The 16,609-nt window shown below is 38.9% G+C and overlaps 1 protein-coding gene across 1 annotated transcript in view; it reads right to left on the bottom strand.

The window, feature by feature from the left end:
- Positions 1-520: 520 nt before the first annotated feature.
- Positions 521-16,609, bottom strand: part of uraha (urate (5-hydroxyiso-) hydrolase a) — a 32,548-nt gene continuing 16,459 nt past the window's right edge. The window contains exons 2-5 of the mRNA XM_060837644.1: positions 15,956-16,197; positions 9,689-9,828; positions 1,206-1,341; positions 521-676 (exon numbers count right to left, since the gene is read on the bottom strand). Of these exons, the coding sequence (XP_060693627.1) occupies positions 587-676; positions 1,206-1,341; positions 9,689-9,828; positions 15,956-16,006 (417 nt within the window). The 5' untranslated portion in view covers positions 16,007-16,197 and the 3' untranslated portion in view covers positions 521-586. The remainder of the gene's footprint in view (positions 677-1,205; positions 1,342-9,688; positions 9,829-15,955; positions 16,198-16,609) is intronic.

Here is a 16,609-nt window from a genome sequence, read left to right as displayed (position 1 = left end):
TATTGAACCTTTCTAAATATTTGAAGCACTTTGATCACCCTTCAGTCAACCTCAAAAAGGAAAACAAGTCCAGTTTATGCAATCTGTCCTCAAAGTGTAGGCTCAGTATCATTAATGGTGATTCTGCACTATACCCACTCCATGGCCAGCATATTCTTTCCAAGGTATGGTACCCAAACCTGAATGCAGTATTACTGGTAGAATTTAGGTAAGGTTCCACAGAACTGAGCATAACTTATTCCCTTTTCTTATTCTAGCCCACTTGAGGAAAATGCAAACATTCAATTAATTTTGGAGCAAATTACTGCAGATGCTGGAATCTGTACTGAAAACAAAAAATGCTGGGAATTGCAGCGGGTCAGGCAGTATCATGGAGAGAGAGCAAGCTAACATTTCAGGTCTCGATGACTTCATCAAAGCTAAATCTATCGATTTCTATCTGAAGTTATTATGAGCATTAACAAAATATAACACACTCCCCATTTTCTGAATTTTATTCAAATTTGAATAGTGACACATGATGCTTCCTTGTAGAGTGACTTAAAACTTAATATGTAGCTCATATCAGCTAGAACAATTAGAACGCTTAGGATCCTCGATAGGTACTGTATGAGAAGGGACTCAGGAGAAGAGCAATGTGGTACTTCTGACTTGCATCAGAGATGTTGAAAACAACCTGAAAGAACACAATAAGAGATGTTCAGTTGTAGACTCCAATCAGACAAATTCCTTGCATTTGAAATGAGAAATTTTGATCTGGCACAATAATATAAAATGGAAATATAAATATCAGGAGAGTAATAAATAAGCTGTTGATTCACATCCAATGATTTTATGTTATCAGACAAAGTCAAAAATACCCTAATAAAATTGTTTAAAGCTACACGTCAAAAACTCCTACCCTGTTGTAAAGGAAATTAAGAAATAATTTAATAAGAAAGACCAATCCTACAACATTCTAAAGCAATGAGAATATTTGCCTTACGCGGATGGATGTAGTGCAAGTGAAATACTTGCATCCTCATTATGCCATACTTATGGTGGTTCTATCTTATCAAGTTTATTTTGTTTATAAACCTTACTTGAAGAGACATTTTTCAATTGTCTTTTGATGTCAATGTTAAATATTGTAAGTAAACACTTTTTATTCCTACATTGCATGAGTTCTATTGGTATACTTAGAAAGCATTTTGTATAGTTGTTACCTCTATGTATGGATAGAAACTGGCCAAGTTTAATGATTGCCAATACTCATCTACAGCGAACTTCATCTTGTATATCCCAGGAACAAAGGTTTCTGATGTAAGCAGACCTGGGCACCTGCCATCGGAGTTTGTAACCCTGCAGACACAGAAGTGCAGAGTGAAATCACAACATTTGCTGTGTCTGAACTACCTTATTTCACTGAAGCAAGCATTACTTAATGGTATTACATAATATACATGACTTTTGTTTAAATGACAAATATGGAGAAAACAGTGTACAATATGCTGCTGTTTACTTCCTCATTTCTGCCAAAAATATTTTAATCTGAACAAAAGTTGCAGCAGTGCAAACATGATCTTTTATGTTTCCTTTATAAAGCACTTTTTTAAAACAAAAGCACCACGAAGTAGCAAGTAACATTGGTGCCACTCAAATGCCAGGCAATGGCTATCTCCAATAAAAGATAATCTAACCATTGCCCCTTGACATTAAATTATCTTACCATCACTGAATCCCCAGCTATCAATATCCTTGGATGGTAATGGTGGAGGTGTTTACCACTGACTAGAAAATCAACTGGACTCAATACATGAACACAATGGCTGCAAGAACAGATCAGAGGCTAGGAATAGTAACTCACCTCCTGACTCCCCACAGCCTGTACACCATCTAAAAGGCACAAGTCAGGAGTATGTTAAAATATTCCTCACTTGCCTGAAGGGTGCAGCTCCAACAAAACTCAAGAAGCTTGACAACAGTCAATCCAGGACAAAGCAGCACACTTGATTGGCACCAAATCCACAAGCATCCCCTCCCTCCACCAGCATGTTCAGTAGCAGCAGTGTGTACTACTCTCAAGATACACTGCATAAATTCAAGAAAGATTCATGACCACTTCAATCTAGAAGGACAAGGGCAGCAGATACATGCGAACATCACCATTTGCAAGTTCCCCTCCAAGCCACTCATGATCGGATTTGGAAACATACCAGTGTTCCTTTATTCTCGCTGGGTCAAAATCCTGGAATTGCCTCCCTAAGGGCATTATGGGTCAACTTACAGCATGAGGACTGCAGTAGTTCAAGAAGGCAGTTTGCCACTATCTTCTGAAGGTCAACTAGGTTTGAGCAATAAATGCTGGCCAACCAGTGATGCCCACAAGTGAACAAAAACTAACTACCGCTTTAACAAAGGAAAAGATGTTGCACAAAGGTGCACATTAAAAAAAAAGTGCCAAGCTAACAGAAGCATTACATGAGATGAACAAAGCTTAGGTCAGAGTTGTGTGATAAAGTCTCAAAAGCTATATTGTACTACTCTGAATCTGGGTCAATTTACTCAGTTGGCTGGATGGCTGTTTTGTGACGCACTGTGATGTCAACAGCACGTGTTCAATTGCCATACCAGCTGAGGTTACCATGAAGATCCAACCTGCTCAATCTCACTTTTTGCTTGAAGTGTGTTGATCCTTAGGTTAAACCATCACAAGTCGCCTCTCTGTCTAATGAGAGAGCAGTGTGGACTAAGATGACTTCACTTTTACTCTGTGAATCTGTGATTGGACAGCAAATGCAGAATGTAGAGCCACTATTAACAGGTTAATAGAGAATTTGGAGGAGGAATTTTTGATGAGTGGTTGTTGAGCTAGAGGAGGTTATACAGACCGGGGTAGACCATTCACTCTGAAACCTCTTTTATCATTCAGTAAAATCATGGCTGACCTGCACCCATTTTTATTCTACATTGGAGGCACAAGGCAATTAAAGGATTTAAGCATAATGAGAATGTTAAAGTTAAGGCATTGGGGATCCAAAAACAAAATAATTCAATGATAATGGGATGAAAGACTTTAGTGCAGGATAAGTTACAGATAGTCAAGTTTGAATGAGGTAAGGTTTATGGAGGTCAGAGGCTGGCCTTGAACTTGGGATTAATGAGTTTGGGAGCAACAAAGGCATAATTGAAAGGCAGAAGATGACCTATAGCGTTAGAAGGAAACAATGCTAGAAGTGGAAGTCATCAGTCTTTGTGACACAAGGGTTTGGAAGCTCTGTAAAATATGATAAAATTGCAAACTAGATCGAGACTGTGGCTCTGGAGGTGTATAGATTTTGTGGAATTGGAAGAACTCATGGTGGATGCTGTAGACAAGGGTTTTAAATATTTTCTAATTAACCTATTCAGAAGCAGGAGGGATCTGACACGGGTCTCCTGGCTCAGAGGTAGGTTCGATACACATTACCACAAGAGTGCCAGTGCGATAGTTTTAGATTCCCAATGTTTAATTAGACAAAATTGAAGCTGATCCTGAAACTACCAAGTAGGCATGGAGTTTGTCAAGGCTTTGCAAAAATAGAGTTGGGTGTCATGAGTGGACATGTGAAAGCCAGGTGTGAAATCATTGCCATTGATGAGTAAGACGCATAGAGCTAGAGACAATTTGTGTGGGGATCTCTGAAGGTACTGAGCAAGGTTATTTGGTTACCAAGAGTGAGTGTGGAAGCCAGTAGCACAGAGTTCAACAAAGAGGAGAATTATCGGAGGTAGCTGGTTTGGTTCATTGTGCCAAAAGCTATATAGAGCCAAAGTGAGTCAGAAAGGTGTTGTGAAACTTGAAAAGGTTCAGAAAAGATTTACAAGAATATTGCCAGGGTTGGAGGATATGAACTATAACATAGGCTGGAGCTGTTTGCCCTGGAGGGTAGGAGGCTGAGGGGTATCCTTATAGAGGTTTATAAAATCATGAGGGGCATGGATAGGATAAACAGACAAAGTCTCTTCCCTGGGGTGGGGTAGTCTAGAACCAGAGCGTGCAGGTTTAGGATGAGAGGGGAAAGATATAAAAGAGACCTAAGGGGCAACTTTTGCGTGCAGAGGGTGGTACATTAATGGAATAAGCTGCCAGAGAAAGTGGTGGAGGCTATTAGAATTGCAACATTTAAAAGGCTGGGTATATGAATAGGAGGGGTTTAGAGGAATATATGCCGGGTGCTGGCAGGTGGAACCAGACTGGGTTGGGATACCTGGTCATCATGGACAAGTTGGACTGAAGGGTCTGTTTTCGTACTATACATCTCTATGACTCTATGACATCCTGTCCCTCAGGATTCCCTTCAACAACTTGCCCGTCACTGACATCAGGCTCAGCGGTCTATAGTTCCCTGGCTTGTCCTTACCAGCTTTCTTAAATAGTGGCACCACATGAGACAACCTCCAGTTTTCGGGCACCTCACTTGTGACTATTAATGATACAAGTATCTCAGCAACAGGCCCAGCAATCATTTCCCTACCTTCCCACAGAGTTCTAGGGTACATCAGATCAGGTCCTGGGGATTTATCCACTTTTATGCTTTTCAAAACATCCAGCACTTCCTTCTCTGCAGTATAGACATATTTCAGGATGTCACCATCTATTTCCCTACATTCCATATCTTCCATGTCCTTTTTCACAGTAATCACTGATGGAAAATACTCATTTAGTATCTCCCCCATCTCCTGTGGCAAGCATGCAGGTACAGCAGGTAGTGAAGAATGAAAGCAAGCATGCAGGTACAGCAGGCAGTGAAGAAAGCTAATAGCATGCTGGCTTTCATAACAAGAGGAATTGAGTGTAAAAGCAAAGAGGTCCTTCTGCAGCTGTACAGGGCCCTGGTGAGACCGCACCTGCAATATTGTGCGCAGTTTTGGTATCCAAATTTGAGGAAAGACATTCTGGTTATTGAGGGAGTGCAGCGTAGGTTCACGAGGTCAATTCCCAGAATGGCGGGACTATCTTACACTGAAAGACTGGAGCGACTGGGCTTGTATACCCTTGAGTTTAGAAGGCTGAGAGGGGATCTGATTTAGACATATAAGATTATTAAAGGATTGGAAACTCTGGAGGCAGGAAGCATGTTTCTGCTGATGGGTGAGTCCTGAACCAGAGGATACAGTTCAAAAATAAGGGGTAGGCCACTTAGAATAGAGTTGAGGAGAAACTTCACCCAGAGAATGGTGGGTGTATGGAATGCTCTGCCCCAGAAGGCTGTGGAGGCCAAGTCTCTGGATACTTTAAAGAAAGATAGAGCTCTTAAGGATAGTGGAATCAAGGGTTATGGGGATATGGCAGGAACAGGATACTGACTGAGGATGATCGGCCATGATCATAATGAATGGTGGTGCTGGCTCGAAGGGCAGAATGGCCTACTCCTGCACCTATTATCTATTGTCTATTGTCACACAAAGGCCGCATTGCTGATCTTTGAGGGGCCCTATTCCCTCTCTAGTTACCCTTTTGTCCTTAATGTATTTGTAATAACCCTTTGGATTCTCCTTAACCCTACTTGCCAAAGCAATCTCATGTCCCCTTTTTGCCCTCCTGACTTCCCTCTTAAGTATACTCCTACTGCCCTTACACTGTAAGGATTCACTCGATCTATCATGTCTATACCTGACATATGCTTCCTTCTTTTTCATAACCAAATCCCCAATTTCTTTAACAATCCAGCATTCCCTACACCTACCAGCTTTTCCTTTCATCCTAACAGGAATATACTTTCTCTGGACTCTTGTTATCTCATTTCTAAAGGCCTCCCATTTTCCAGCCATCCCTTTACCTGCAAACATCTGTCCCCAGTTAACTTTTGCAAGTTCTTGCCGAATACCGCCAAAATTAGCCTTCCTCCAATTTAGAACTTCAACCTTTAGATGTGGTCTATCCTTTTCCATCACTATTTTAAAACTAATAGGATTCTGGTCACTGATCCCAAAGTGCTTCCCCACTGACACCTCAGTCACCTGCCCTGCCTTATTTCCCAAGACTAGGTCAAACTTTGCACCTTCTCTAGTAGGTACATCCACATACTGAATCAGAAAATGTACACACTTATCAAATTCCTCTCAATCTAAACCTTTAACACTATGGCAGTCCCAGTCTATGTTTGAAAAGTTAAAATCCCTTACCATAACCACCCTATTATTCTTACAGATAATTGAGATCTCCTTACAATTTTGTTTCTCAATTTCCTACACTATAATACAATCTCAGTATGTATTTCCAGGAATATCCTCCCTCAGTACAGCTCTAATGCTATCACTTATCAAAACTGCTACTCCTCCTCCTCTCTTGCCTCCCTTTCTGTCCTTCCTGTAGCATTTATAGACAACCGAATAGACAATAGGTGCAGGAGTAGGCCATTCTGCCCTTCGAGCCTGCACCACCATTCAATATGATCATGGCTGATCATCCTTAATCAGTATCCTTTTCCTGCCTTATCTCCATAACCCTTGATTCCACTATCCTTGAGAGCTCTATCCAATTCTTTCTTAAATGAATCCAGAGACTGGGCCTCCACTGCCCTCTGGGGCAGAGCATTCCACACAGCCACCACTCTCTGGGTGAAGACGTTTCTCCTCATCTCTGTCCTAAATGGTCTACCCCGTATTTTTAAACTGTGTCCTCTGGTTCGGCACTCACCTATCAGCGGAAACATGTTTCCTGCCTCCAGAATGTCCAATCCTTTAATAATCTTATATGTCTCAATCAGATCCCCTCTCAGCCTTCTAAACTCAAGGGTATACAAGCCCAGTCGCTCCAGACTTTCAGCGTAAGGTAGTCCCGCCACTCCAGGAATTGACCTCATGAACCTACATTGAACTCCCTCAATAGCCAAAATGTCTTTCATCAAATTTGGAGACCAGAACTGCACACAGTACTCCAGGTGTGGTCTCACCAGGGCCCTGTACAGCTGCAGAAGAACCTCTTTGTTTCTATACTCAATCCCTCTTGTTATGAAGGCCAGTATGCTATTAGCCTTCTTCACCACCTGCTGTACCTGCATGCTTACCTTCATTGACTGGTGTACAATAACACCCAGATCTCTCTGTACTGCCCTTTACCTAAATTGATTTCATTTAGGTAGTAATCTGCCTTCCTGTTCTTGCCACCAAAATGGATAACCATACATTTGAAATAAATGCAGTTTAATTTATCAGTCCTACCTTGTTGTCTGCTTTGTCCCTGCCTGCCCTGACTGTTTGACTTGCTTCTTTTCTCAATTGTACCAATCTCAAATTGATCTCTTTCCTCACAACCTCCATGGGTCCCTTTCCCCATTCTTACTATTTTAAATCGTCCCAAGCTGCTCTAGCAAATCTCTCCACCAGTATATTAGTCCCCTTCCAATTCAGGTGCAATCCATCCTTCTTGTACAGGTCACTTCTAGCCCAGAAGGGATTTCAATGATCCAAAAACGTGAATCCTTCTCCCATAGACCAGTTCCTCAGCCATACATTCATCTGCTCTATCCTCCAATTCCTACCCTCACTGGTTTGCAGCACCCGGAGTAATCCAGATATTACTCCCCTTGAAAACCTTTTTAAATTGCTGTCTAGCTCTCTACAACCTCCCTTCAGAATCTTATCCTTTTCCCTTCCTATGTCATTAGTTCCAATGTGTACAATGGCCTCCTGCTGGGCCTTCTCCCCCTTGAGAATATTCTGCACCCTCTCTGAGATATCCTTGATCCTGGCACCAGGTAGGCAACACACCATTCTGATTTTACACTGCTGGCCACAGAAGTGTCTATCTGTGGCTTGGACTAGAAGTCCCCTTTCACAATTGATCTCTTGGAACCCGATGTCCTCATTGCCTTAGAGCCTGTCTTGATACCAGAAACTTGGCTGTTTGTGCTACCTTTTCCTGAGAATCCATCACCCTCTACAGTTTCCAAAACAGCATACGTTTTTGAAACAGGGTAGTCACAGAAGTCTCCTGCACTACCTGCCTACCTCTCTTATCTTTCCTGGAGTTAACCCATCTATGTGACTATATCTGCAACTTTTCTCCTTTCCTATAACTGCATCCATCACACCACCTTGCTCTTGTAAATTCCTCATTGCCTCTGTCTCTCCAACCGATCCATTCGATCTGATAGGGTTCACAATCAATGGCATTCATTGCAGATATAATCCTCAGTAACACATAAACTCTCTCTAAACGCCCACATCTGGCAAGAAGAGCATATCACTGTATGAAAGGCCATTTTTCCTTCTTTCAATCTACAGACCCAGAAATAGCACTGTCTTAGTACTCTACAAAACACTGCTCCAGGCTAACTTAATACCTATGTCTTATATTTTTAAGTCTAATCAAGAGACATATCTCAATGAAACATATAATCAAGAAAGAATCCACTCTACTCACTACTGCAGACTTCATGTAAGACCACACTTAAAACTATTTACTTATCTTTTTCTGTGCTTTGACCTTTCTCAAACAGGTTCCTCCAACATTTCACTGCTTGTTAATTTTCCCAGATGCACTCCGATGTCCAGTGATACATGAGTTCGAACAGCAAAGGCAATAACTGTTCAGGTTCCCTGCTGTGTCAGTTAGCAATGTGAGTTTCTTTCTCTCTGTCTCTGTCTCTCTCTTTTGCTCTCTCTCTCTCTCTCTCTCTCTCCGCTGCATTGACCTCACCACGTGCTACCTTTGTCTGTTCCTCTCCCTTTTAAAACTGCTGTTGTTTTGACATTTTTTTTCTCCTAAGTTCCAAAACAATGCAACAGCATATAAAACAGTAATTGCTGCTCCTGGAGTTCAAGGAAATCACCTCCAACACCTAAAATACCTTTTAAAAAAAAAGGAGCAGCCTGTTCCAGTCAGAAATTTTTCCCATCCTCCATCTTGGATTACCCATGCTCAATTTCAAGTGTTCATATCACAGGCTTTGTCTGTGTTCAGAAATTGCTAACTGTAATTCATAATATGTAAAGTTTAAAGGGCTTCCCAAATTAGCAGAGATGGAAGGAAATTGTTTTCACATTATCTGAATTTGTTTGATTTTTTTTAAAGGAAATAATGGTAGACCACCGCTGCTACTGTTACTGCTTCTTTCTCAATGAGCTGTTGAAACTACTGTCTCCTTTTTCTTTGTATTTAGTGTGGTATATGGACCCAGTACAAACAACAATATTCCCAGAATAAACTTGCAAGATATGATAAGGCTGGCCAAGAAATTTTATTCTTAAGCAAGCATCCCAATAAACACAATATATAAAGAAGTTTCATGTGCCATTCTGGGAGGCTAGCATCCTTGAAGTCAACTCTTGAGTTCCAATTATTTGCTCACTTGGTTGCTGTACAATTTTACTTACAGAATTCAATTTAGTTATTAACTCCTCTGTCATAAATCTTTCTACTTTATCCTCACAGTTGTGTGAAAGCAATATTTTCATGAAGCTGCGAAGATCTACCAAAAATGGGAAGTAGGCTCACATCTCCTTAGAGAATACATGAAAGCAACAGAGGAATGTTTCCTCATTTAGAAGTTGAATTGTGACGGATAATCATGTCTATTGTCATACCTGTTCATTATTCCACCACATGAAGATATAAGGGGAGGATCAATTAGCTTAATAAAATTAATTCAATAGCTTTTACAATTGTGTTTATTTAAGAGTAATGGACTTTCCAAACTGTTAATGGTTAAATTTGACTTACCCTCTTGCAATCTCTCTCCATGCTTTGTCCTCCAGTCTGACGACACTGACTGTAACATGTGCAGCAGGGATGCCTTGTGCTGTGTTGAGTATGTGGGTAGTTAGAGGGCTCTGTGACATTTTGTGGTCTGGAGAGTTATTCTGTTACAGAGGAGTTGTTCAAATGTTAATATCAGACATCTTACAAAACAAATTACACAGTCAGTTCTGATATAACGCGATATTCCCGTTCTCGTGCGATTTCACCTTATAAGAAAATCACTCAATTGCCATGCCATTTAAACTATTGGAGTGGAAATTGTGTTATAGCCAATACAGGTAAGGAAAGTTCACGTTCTACAATTAATGGTCTAAATTCTTCAATTGTGTTAAAGCCAAATTGCGCTGAAGAAACACACGTTATATCCTTAATTTATACTTAAATACAGTTATATGCTTATATATTTAAATCTATTCATCCTTTGTTAATTCTAAATATATGTCCTGGTTTGACATTTGGAAGTTTCTCCTCAGTTATAAACATGTATATTTAGCTGCCAGCTAAGTTATTTTACCCCTCTCTCTAGTGATCAGGTAAGAATTATTCAAGTGCTCCACTCAGCTGCATGTGATAGATATGCTGTCATGTTCTTCTCAGTTACAAGACACGGAATTATGTGGTACCGCTCTCTAATTTGCATAAACAGGGAAAAACAGCAAGTTTTGGAATCTGAGCTTTCCTCCTCAGCCAATGATGCATTCTGCCATATGTTAAAAGAATGTGAAAATGGACTTTTTGAAAAGAAAATCTTTCTTGGGATTATTTGTGTCACTAGCAAGGCTGATATTTGCTGCCCACCCCTGGTAATCTCGGTGCAGTGTAAATCTTGTTGAACAGCTGCAGTCCATTAGGTGAAGGTTTGCAGCAGTTTCAATAAGTAATGAGACCCAGGATTTTTGATCTAGCTATGTGGGGGGATTGCTGTTGTATGTTCAGGTTATAATATGCGATTTGGAGTGAGAATTTGAGTTTGTTATATCCTTATGGGCCTGCTTTTGTTCCTGTAGTTTGAGAAGTAAGCGTGTGGACCATGCATGCTACCATCACATCACAGACTACACCAGCATTCAGTGGATTGCTATAATCTTTTACCACGCATGTTGCTCATCAAGTTGCTTCATCTTTTAACAGAGTCTGGTTTATTCCTAGAATGGATCAGAACTTGTTACCTGCTCATAGAACACAACGTGTGTATAAGGATGTATAAACAGTTATGTTGTTTTGAGGTCATTACTGTGATCTCCTTTCTGGTTTCTTCCAAATGAACCCTTGCCAAACAAGTGTATAACTTCTCTCCAGTTTCTCTGCCAACGCACTCAATGAAGTGAACAACTTGCTTTCTAATTTCCCCAGATACCATTCCCAGACAATCAAAGTAAGATGATACTTGACAAAAAAGGGTTAAAGGGTGACTGATGTGGTGGAGGAGTGAATTGTAGTGGATGCTGTGTAATCGGACTTTCAGACAATTTTTGCTAGTACCGTATTAGAGTTTACAGGAGACAATTAAAGGTTACTGATTAGGATGGAGAGTTAATACGATGTACTTCAATGATTTGGATATAAGACTGGAGATAATTAAATCCAAATTTTAATATAGTAAAATAATAAAAATGGTAAGTTATTCTGAGAACCAAAAGAAGCTGCACCTGGTTATTAATAAGATGGTGGAATGAAATAAAAGTGGCAGATCAAATTAAGTGTCATGATGAAATAGTTCAATTTGGTTCAATGGAAAAATAGCAAGAGGTAATGAATATAACATTTATACTAAATGGTAAATTTGTATAAAGATAGTATTAGCTTCCACAAGATATAACATTCTTTCATCAACCCAAAACTGTCACTACACATGATGGCTTTCTGCCTGACCTTAAGACCTGAATGAAATATACGTTTTCCCCAATAGATTTTGTCATAAAGTAGAAGAACAGAACATTAAAGGAACATTGATAACTTGGATAAATAATTGGCTAGAATATAGGAAGCAGAATGTAACCGTTGCTTTTCTGGCTAGAGATGATTATATCGTGGGCACCTGAAGATCAGTATTTAGGGCTATTTTTTCTCTTCTACATAAATTACTTAGACTCGAATTTAGAGTGTACAATTTCAAAGTTTCCAAATTATATAAAATTTTAAATGCAGCAAATAATAAGCAGGATAATGACAGGCTTTGGAAGAAATTAAAAGTCACACAACACCAGGTTATAGTCAACAGGTTTATTTGGAAGTACAAGCTTTCGGAGTGCTGATCCTTCTTCAAGTAGCTATTGGGGCAGGATCATAGGACATAGAATTTATAGTAAAAGATCGAAGTGTCGTACAATTGATGCGAAGTATTGAACATATCAAGATTGCTGTTAAGTCTTTAATCACACACTCACGCAAACACTCTATCAAGCATGCACAAACACAAACACATAAGTCTATGGGGTGAATTTGCATAGATTTGTATTTGCAGAAACATTCTATTTTATTCAAAAAGCATACAATCTGTAGGCAGTCAGTTTATGTGACATTTTATTAATTCCTACTTCGAAAATAGGATCAGTCTGACTTAAAGTTGGGATACAGACAGACTCTAACCTCATACCTTCAATACATTGCCTGAGCTGAGATGCCACCTTTCTTTTACAAAACCTTAAGTTATCTCGGGACTGTGACTTGAAAGAAGTTCTGGATTTACATATTAATCACTCAAAACCTGCATAAGTGATTAAAGATTTAACAGAAATCCAGGTTTCTACAGTACTTTGCATCAGTTGTATGACACTTTGATCTTTTATTGTAAATTCTGTGTCCTATGATCCTACCCCACTGGCTATGTGGCAAAGGAGCAGGGGTCTGAAAGCTTGTACTTCCAAATAGACCTGTTGGACTATAACCTGGTGTTTTCTGATTTTTAACTTTGTCCACCCCAGTCCAACATCAGCACCTCCACATCAAAACTTTGGAAGGATGCAATGGACAGATATGATTTAATGTGGATAAATGTGAAGCAATGCACTTTGGGGGAAAAACATAGAGAGGTAGGATAATCCAAATGAATTTATTTTGATAGAGTGAAATTCAGAGAGACTTGCAAGTGCACACTCAAACATTTATAAAGATGATGGGGCAAGCTGATTAAAATGATTAGGAAAGCATTTGGGATAATTGTGTATATAAACAGGAAAATAGAATACAAAATCAAGAATGCTTTGCTAAATCTCTGCTGAGCCCTCAGCCTACCCATTATGACACTTCTAGGTAACACGGTTAAGGAAGGATATTTTTTCCTTCTGTAACATTCAATTGTCTCCTGTAATGGGAGCTCTAATAGGGTTGAGAAACTTCACTTAAATAAAGAAATTAGAAATGCTTTCCTTCAAGCTGAAAATATTAAGCAGAGATTTAACAGAGGTATTCGAAATTGTAAAGGGTTTTTATAGAGCAGTTAGAGAGAAATTATTTCCTCTGGCAAGTGGTTGATAACCAAAGATTATAAATTTTAGAAAGAACTAAAGAAGAAATATTGAAACTCATCACACAGAGGATTGTTTGTTCTGGAACACATGATCCCAAAGGATAGTGAAAACAAATTCCTGAGCAAATTGTTCATTTGTTTTGGATAATACATGCACCCATTTTCCATTTTCCCACAGTTTAACAGGTTAATTATCAACTTTTTGATATGGGAACTTTCAAAAGGACATGTACTGGAAGATTTACAGGCACACAGATTAAAAAGCTGTAGTATGGCATTCAGTTAGACAACTCTTTCAAGAGTTGGCACATACATAAATAGTATGATACTAACATGATATGATTAAAATCAAAAAAAAGAAAGTTCAGGATCACATTGAAATGCTTCATCCTATCTGAACCTTGAGGTTGTCCCTCCTTCATTCTGCAAATTAGAGTATTCTCTGTAACTTCTGAAAAATTGCCTTCACTTCAATCATCCTCAGCATCATTACTGCACAGTATATTTTCCATTGTTTATCACCATAATCTGGATTTACATAGCACCTCTATTATAAAATGTCTGAATGTGCTTCATAGGAGTGCTATCAAACAAAATTTGACACTGAGTCCCACAAGATAATGTCTAGATAGGGACCAAATACAAAGGTCTTAAGAAAATTCTTAAATAGAGACACATACGTAGTGAGATAGAGAGCTTTGGGGAACATATTCCAGAGTTTAGCTACAAAGCAGTTATGGCTGCCAATATGAAGAAGTAAAAATGGGAATATTCAAGAGGTCAGAATCAGTTAAGAGCCAAGGACCAGAAACTTAAAATTGAGGAATTGTGAAATGTGTGTCCACATAAGCCAGCACAGGATCAGAAACGAACGGAGTTTGTGCAAGTTAAGATATGGGCAGAGTTTTGAATGGGATCTAAATTGTGGAGGTTGATAGCTGGGCGACCAGTGAAAGCTTTGGAACTGTCAAATCTAGAGGAAGCAATGGCAAAGATGAGGTTTCCAGCAACAGGTGAACTGAGACAGAAAAGTATAAGGTGATGGTGTGGAGGTGGACTTGGAAATCTTTCATAATGGTACTCCTTAAGGTTCTTTAATACTCCACCATGCTCCCATATTCCACAAACTGCTTACCCCAAACATTTCAATTCATGTCATCACTCACACAAGATTGCATACATAAATCATTTCCCACTTCTACAAATTGTATTTTTGAGATTACCTTTGGCTTCTATCCTCATATTCAGATTCCTACAATAGACAAGCTTTGAAATTTTCCTGCACCTTTTTACACAAGAACAACCTATGGAGCACTTACAGTGAAACAAAACATTCAAGGGCACCTCACAGAAACATTATGAAATATAATCTAACACTAAGCCACAAGAGGAGGTGTTAGGTCAGATGACTGAAAGCTTCAAATAGGTAGGTTTTATGGAATGTTTTGAAATAGAAATGTGAACCTCTGAGATTGATGGATGGGGAAGAAATACAAGGCAACTGAAGCTACAGCCACCACTGAGGAATTAGATAAAATTGGGAATGCTCAAAAGGCTAAAATTAGTGGAGCACAGATATCTCAGAGGATTGTGGGATTGTAGAAGTGCGGGAATGATGATGCAATGAAGGGACAACAACATCTTTCATTTATATAACACATGACATACACGAAACTATAGCATATCTCAAATCATTTCACAGAAGCTCACCAGGCAAATCACCGAGGCTTCTTTGAGAACACCTTCCGAACCAGCAACTTCCACCATCCAGAAGGGCAATGACAGCAGATACATGGAAACAGTACCACCTGCAGACTTGACCCCCTTCCCCCTTCCCCGCCCCCAAAAAAAAATATCAGACACTATCCTGACTAGATCACTATTTCTCACTCCCACTAGGTCAAAACCTTAAAACTCCCTTCCTAACAGCACTGTGAGTCTACCTACACCAAATGGACATAAGCAGTTCAAGAAAGTGGCTAATCACCACATGGGATTGGCCTAGCTGATTATGTCCACATGCCAGAAACAAAATAAAAAACATATTTGGACTGAGCTAAAGAAGAAATTGAACTAAAAGTTATGTGAAAAAAAAGTTGTTTTACAGATTGTTTCAATGACACAATGCATATTAGCAGAGGAAATATGATCCTTTGAGCTCATTTAACTATGTAATCCTTCTTATTGACTTAAGTTTTATGAATACTGGAATGCAAATTAAAAATATTTTCCTTTCATCTTAAATACAGCGTTTGTGTACAATATTTGCCTGTGATAAATGTAAGTGATGTGGGTTGAGGGTTTTTAGCAACAGAATCTTGTTCTCCAGCTTCATATAATGGATTATATGGCTTCATAGTCAGCAATGAAATGTGGTTATAATTGCTGTCCCAGCCAACAAGAGATGGTCAAATTGTGTCGTGTCATATAATTTTGAGTGAGGTGGAGAGTGAATGGTATGAACTGTCCTTTGCTATTGTGATAACCATAAAAATAATGATTATATTAATTAATAACTATAAAAGAACTATAAGATCTTAAATCCAGTAAATACCATTGATACAATAAATACTCTTCAAACTTTTAAACCATGATTGCATTTTTACATTTAACCAGATAACTTACAGTGTAAAATGTTTACTGCAAGTCTACCACAAGTATGTTCAAGAAAACTATATAATTCAAAACTTTCCAAAGATTCAATTGCAGAATTTTAACTATTACAAACATCTCTTTTTTGGTAGACCTCAACAACCCACCTTTTTTATTTTGAGATGATCCTGAATATGCAAAAGGCGTTGTGCACTCATTTAATCCAATGTTCCAGGGATATGTGATGCATTCCCAGGTTGCTGATTATCAATAGCTGAATATCCAAACAGTAAACTTCTGGTGTTCAGCTTTGTAGTGACCTTGAGATTGTAGTTCAAATCCAACATGTTTGCTTTTTTCACAATGACAGCTCTATCAATGTCCATGTCCTTATCTAATCCTACATAACCTGCATTTTCAGTGAAAAGATAAACCCAGTTAATAATTATTGTTAACGTAGTGGAGAGTGGAAAAATCAGTAGGTTTTGAGGGGAGGAATACTAGATGAAGCGAGAGAAATTGGCAGTTTTTCAGTTAACTCTTCATCCCAACAGGGAGAACATGGAGACAAGCATTGGATAGAGAGGAAACAGCAAAATGGTAATGTCATTTAATATTAATCCCTCTAGTTAAGAAAATGATTGAATTTTTAAGACTTCTGTTGGCATTTTTATTCAATTAAATGAAACGAAATGTGGATTGTACAAAAGCCAGCCAATATTGAGCAAAACTTTACTGGTGGTTGAGAAAATATGTAGCAAAAACACAAAATAAGTTCCACAGATGTGGACACGATGTCAAAATTACAATAGTATCTGGTA

This window comes from Hemiscyllium ocellatum, chromosome 17 (genome assembly GCF_020745735.1).
Source record: "Hemiscyllium ocellatum isolate sHemOce1 chromosome 17, sHemOce1.pat.X.cur, whole genome shotgun sequence".
Taxonomy (NCBI): domain Eukaryota; kingdom Metazoa; phylum Chordata; class Chondrichthyes; order Orectolobiformes; family Hemiscylliidae; genus Hemiscyllium; species Hemiscyllium ocellatum.
Note: the sequence above shows the minus strand (reverse complement) of the source record. Positions and strands in the feature narration are given on the sequence as shown.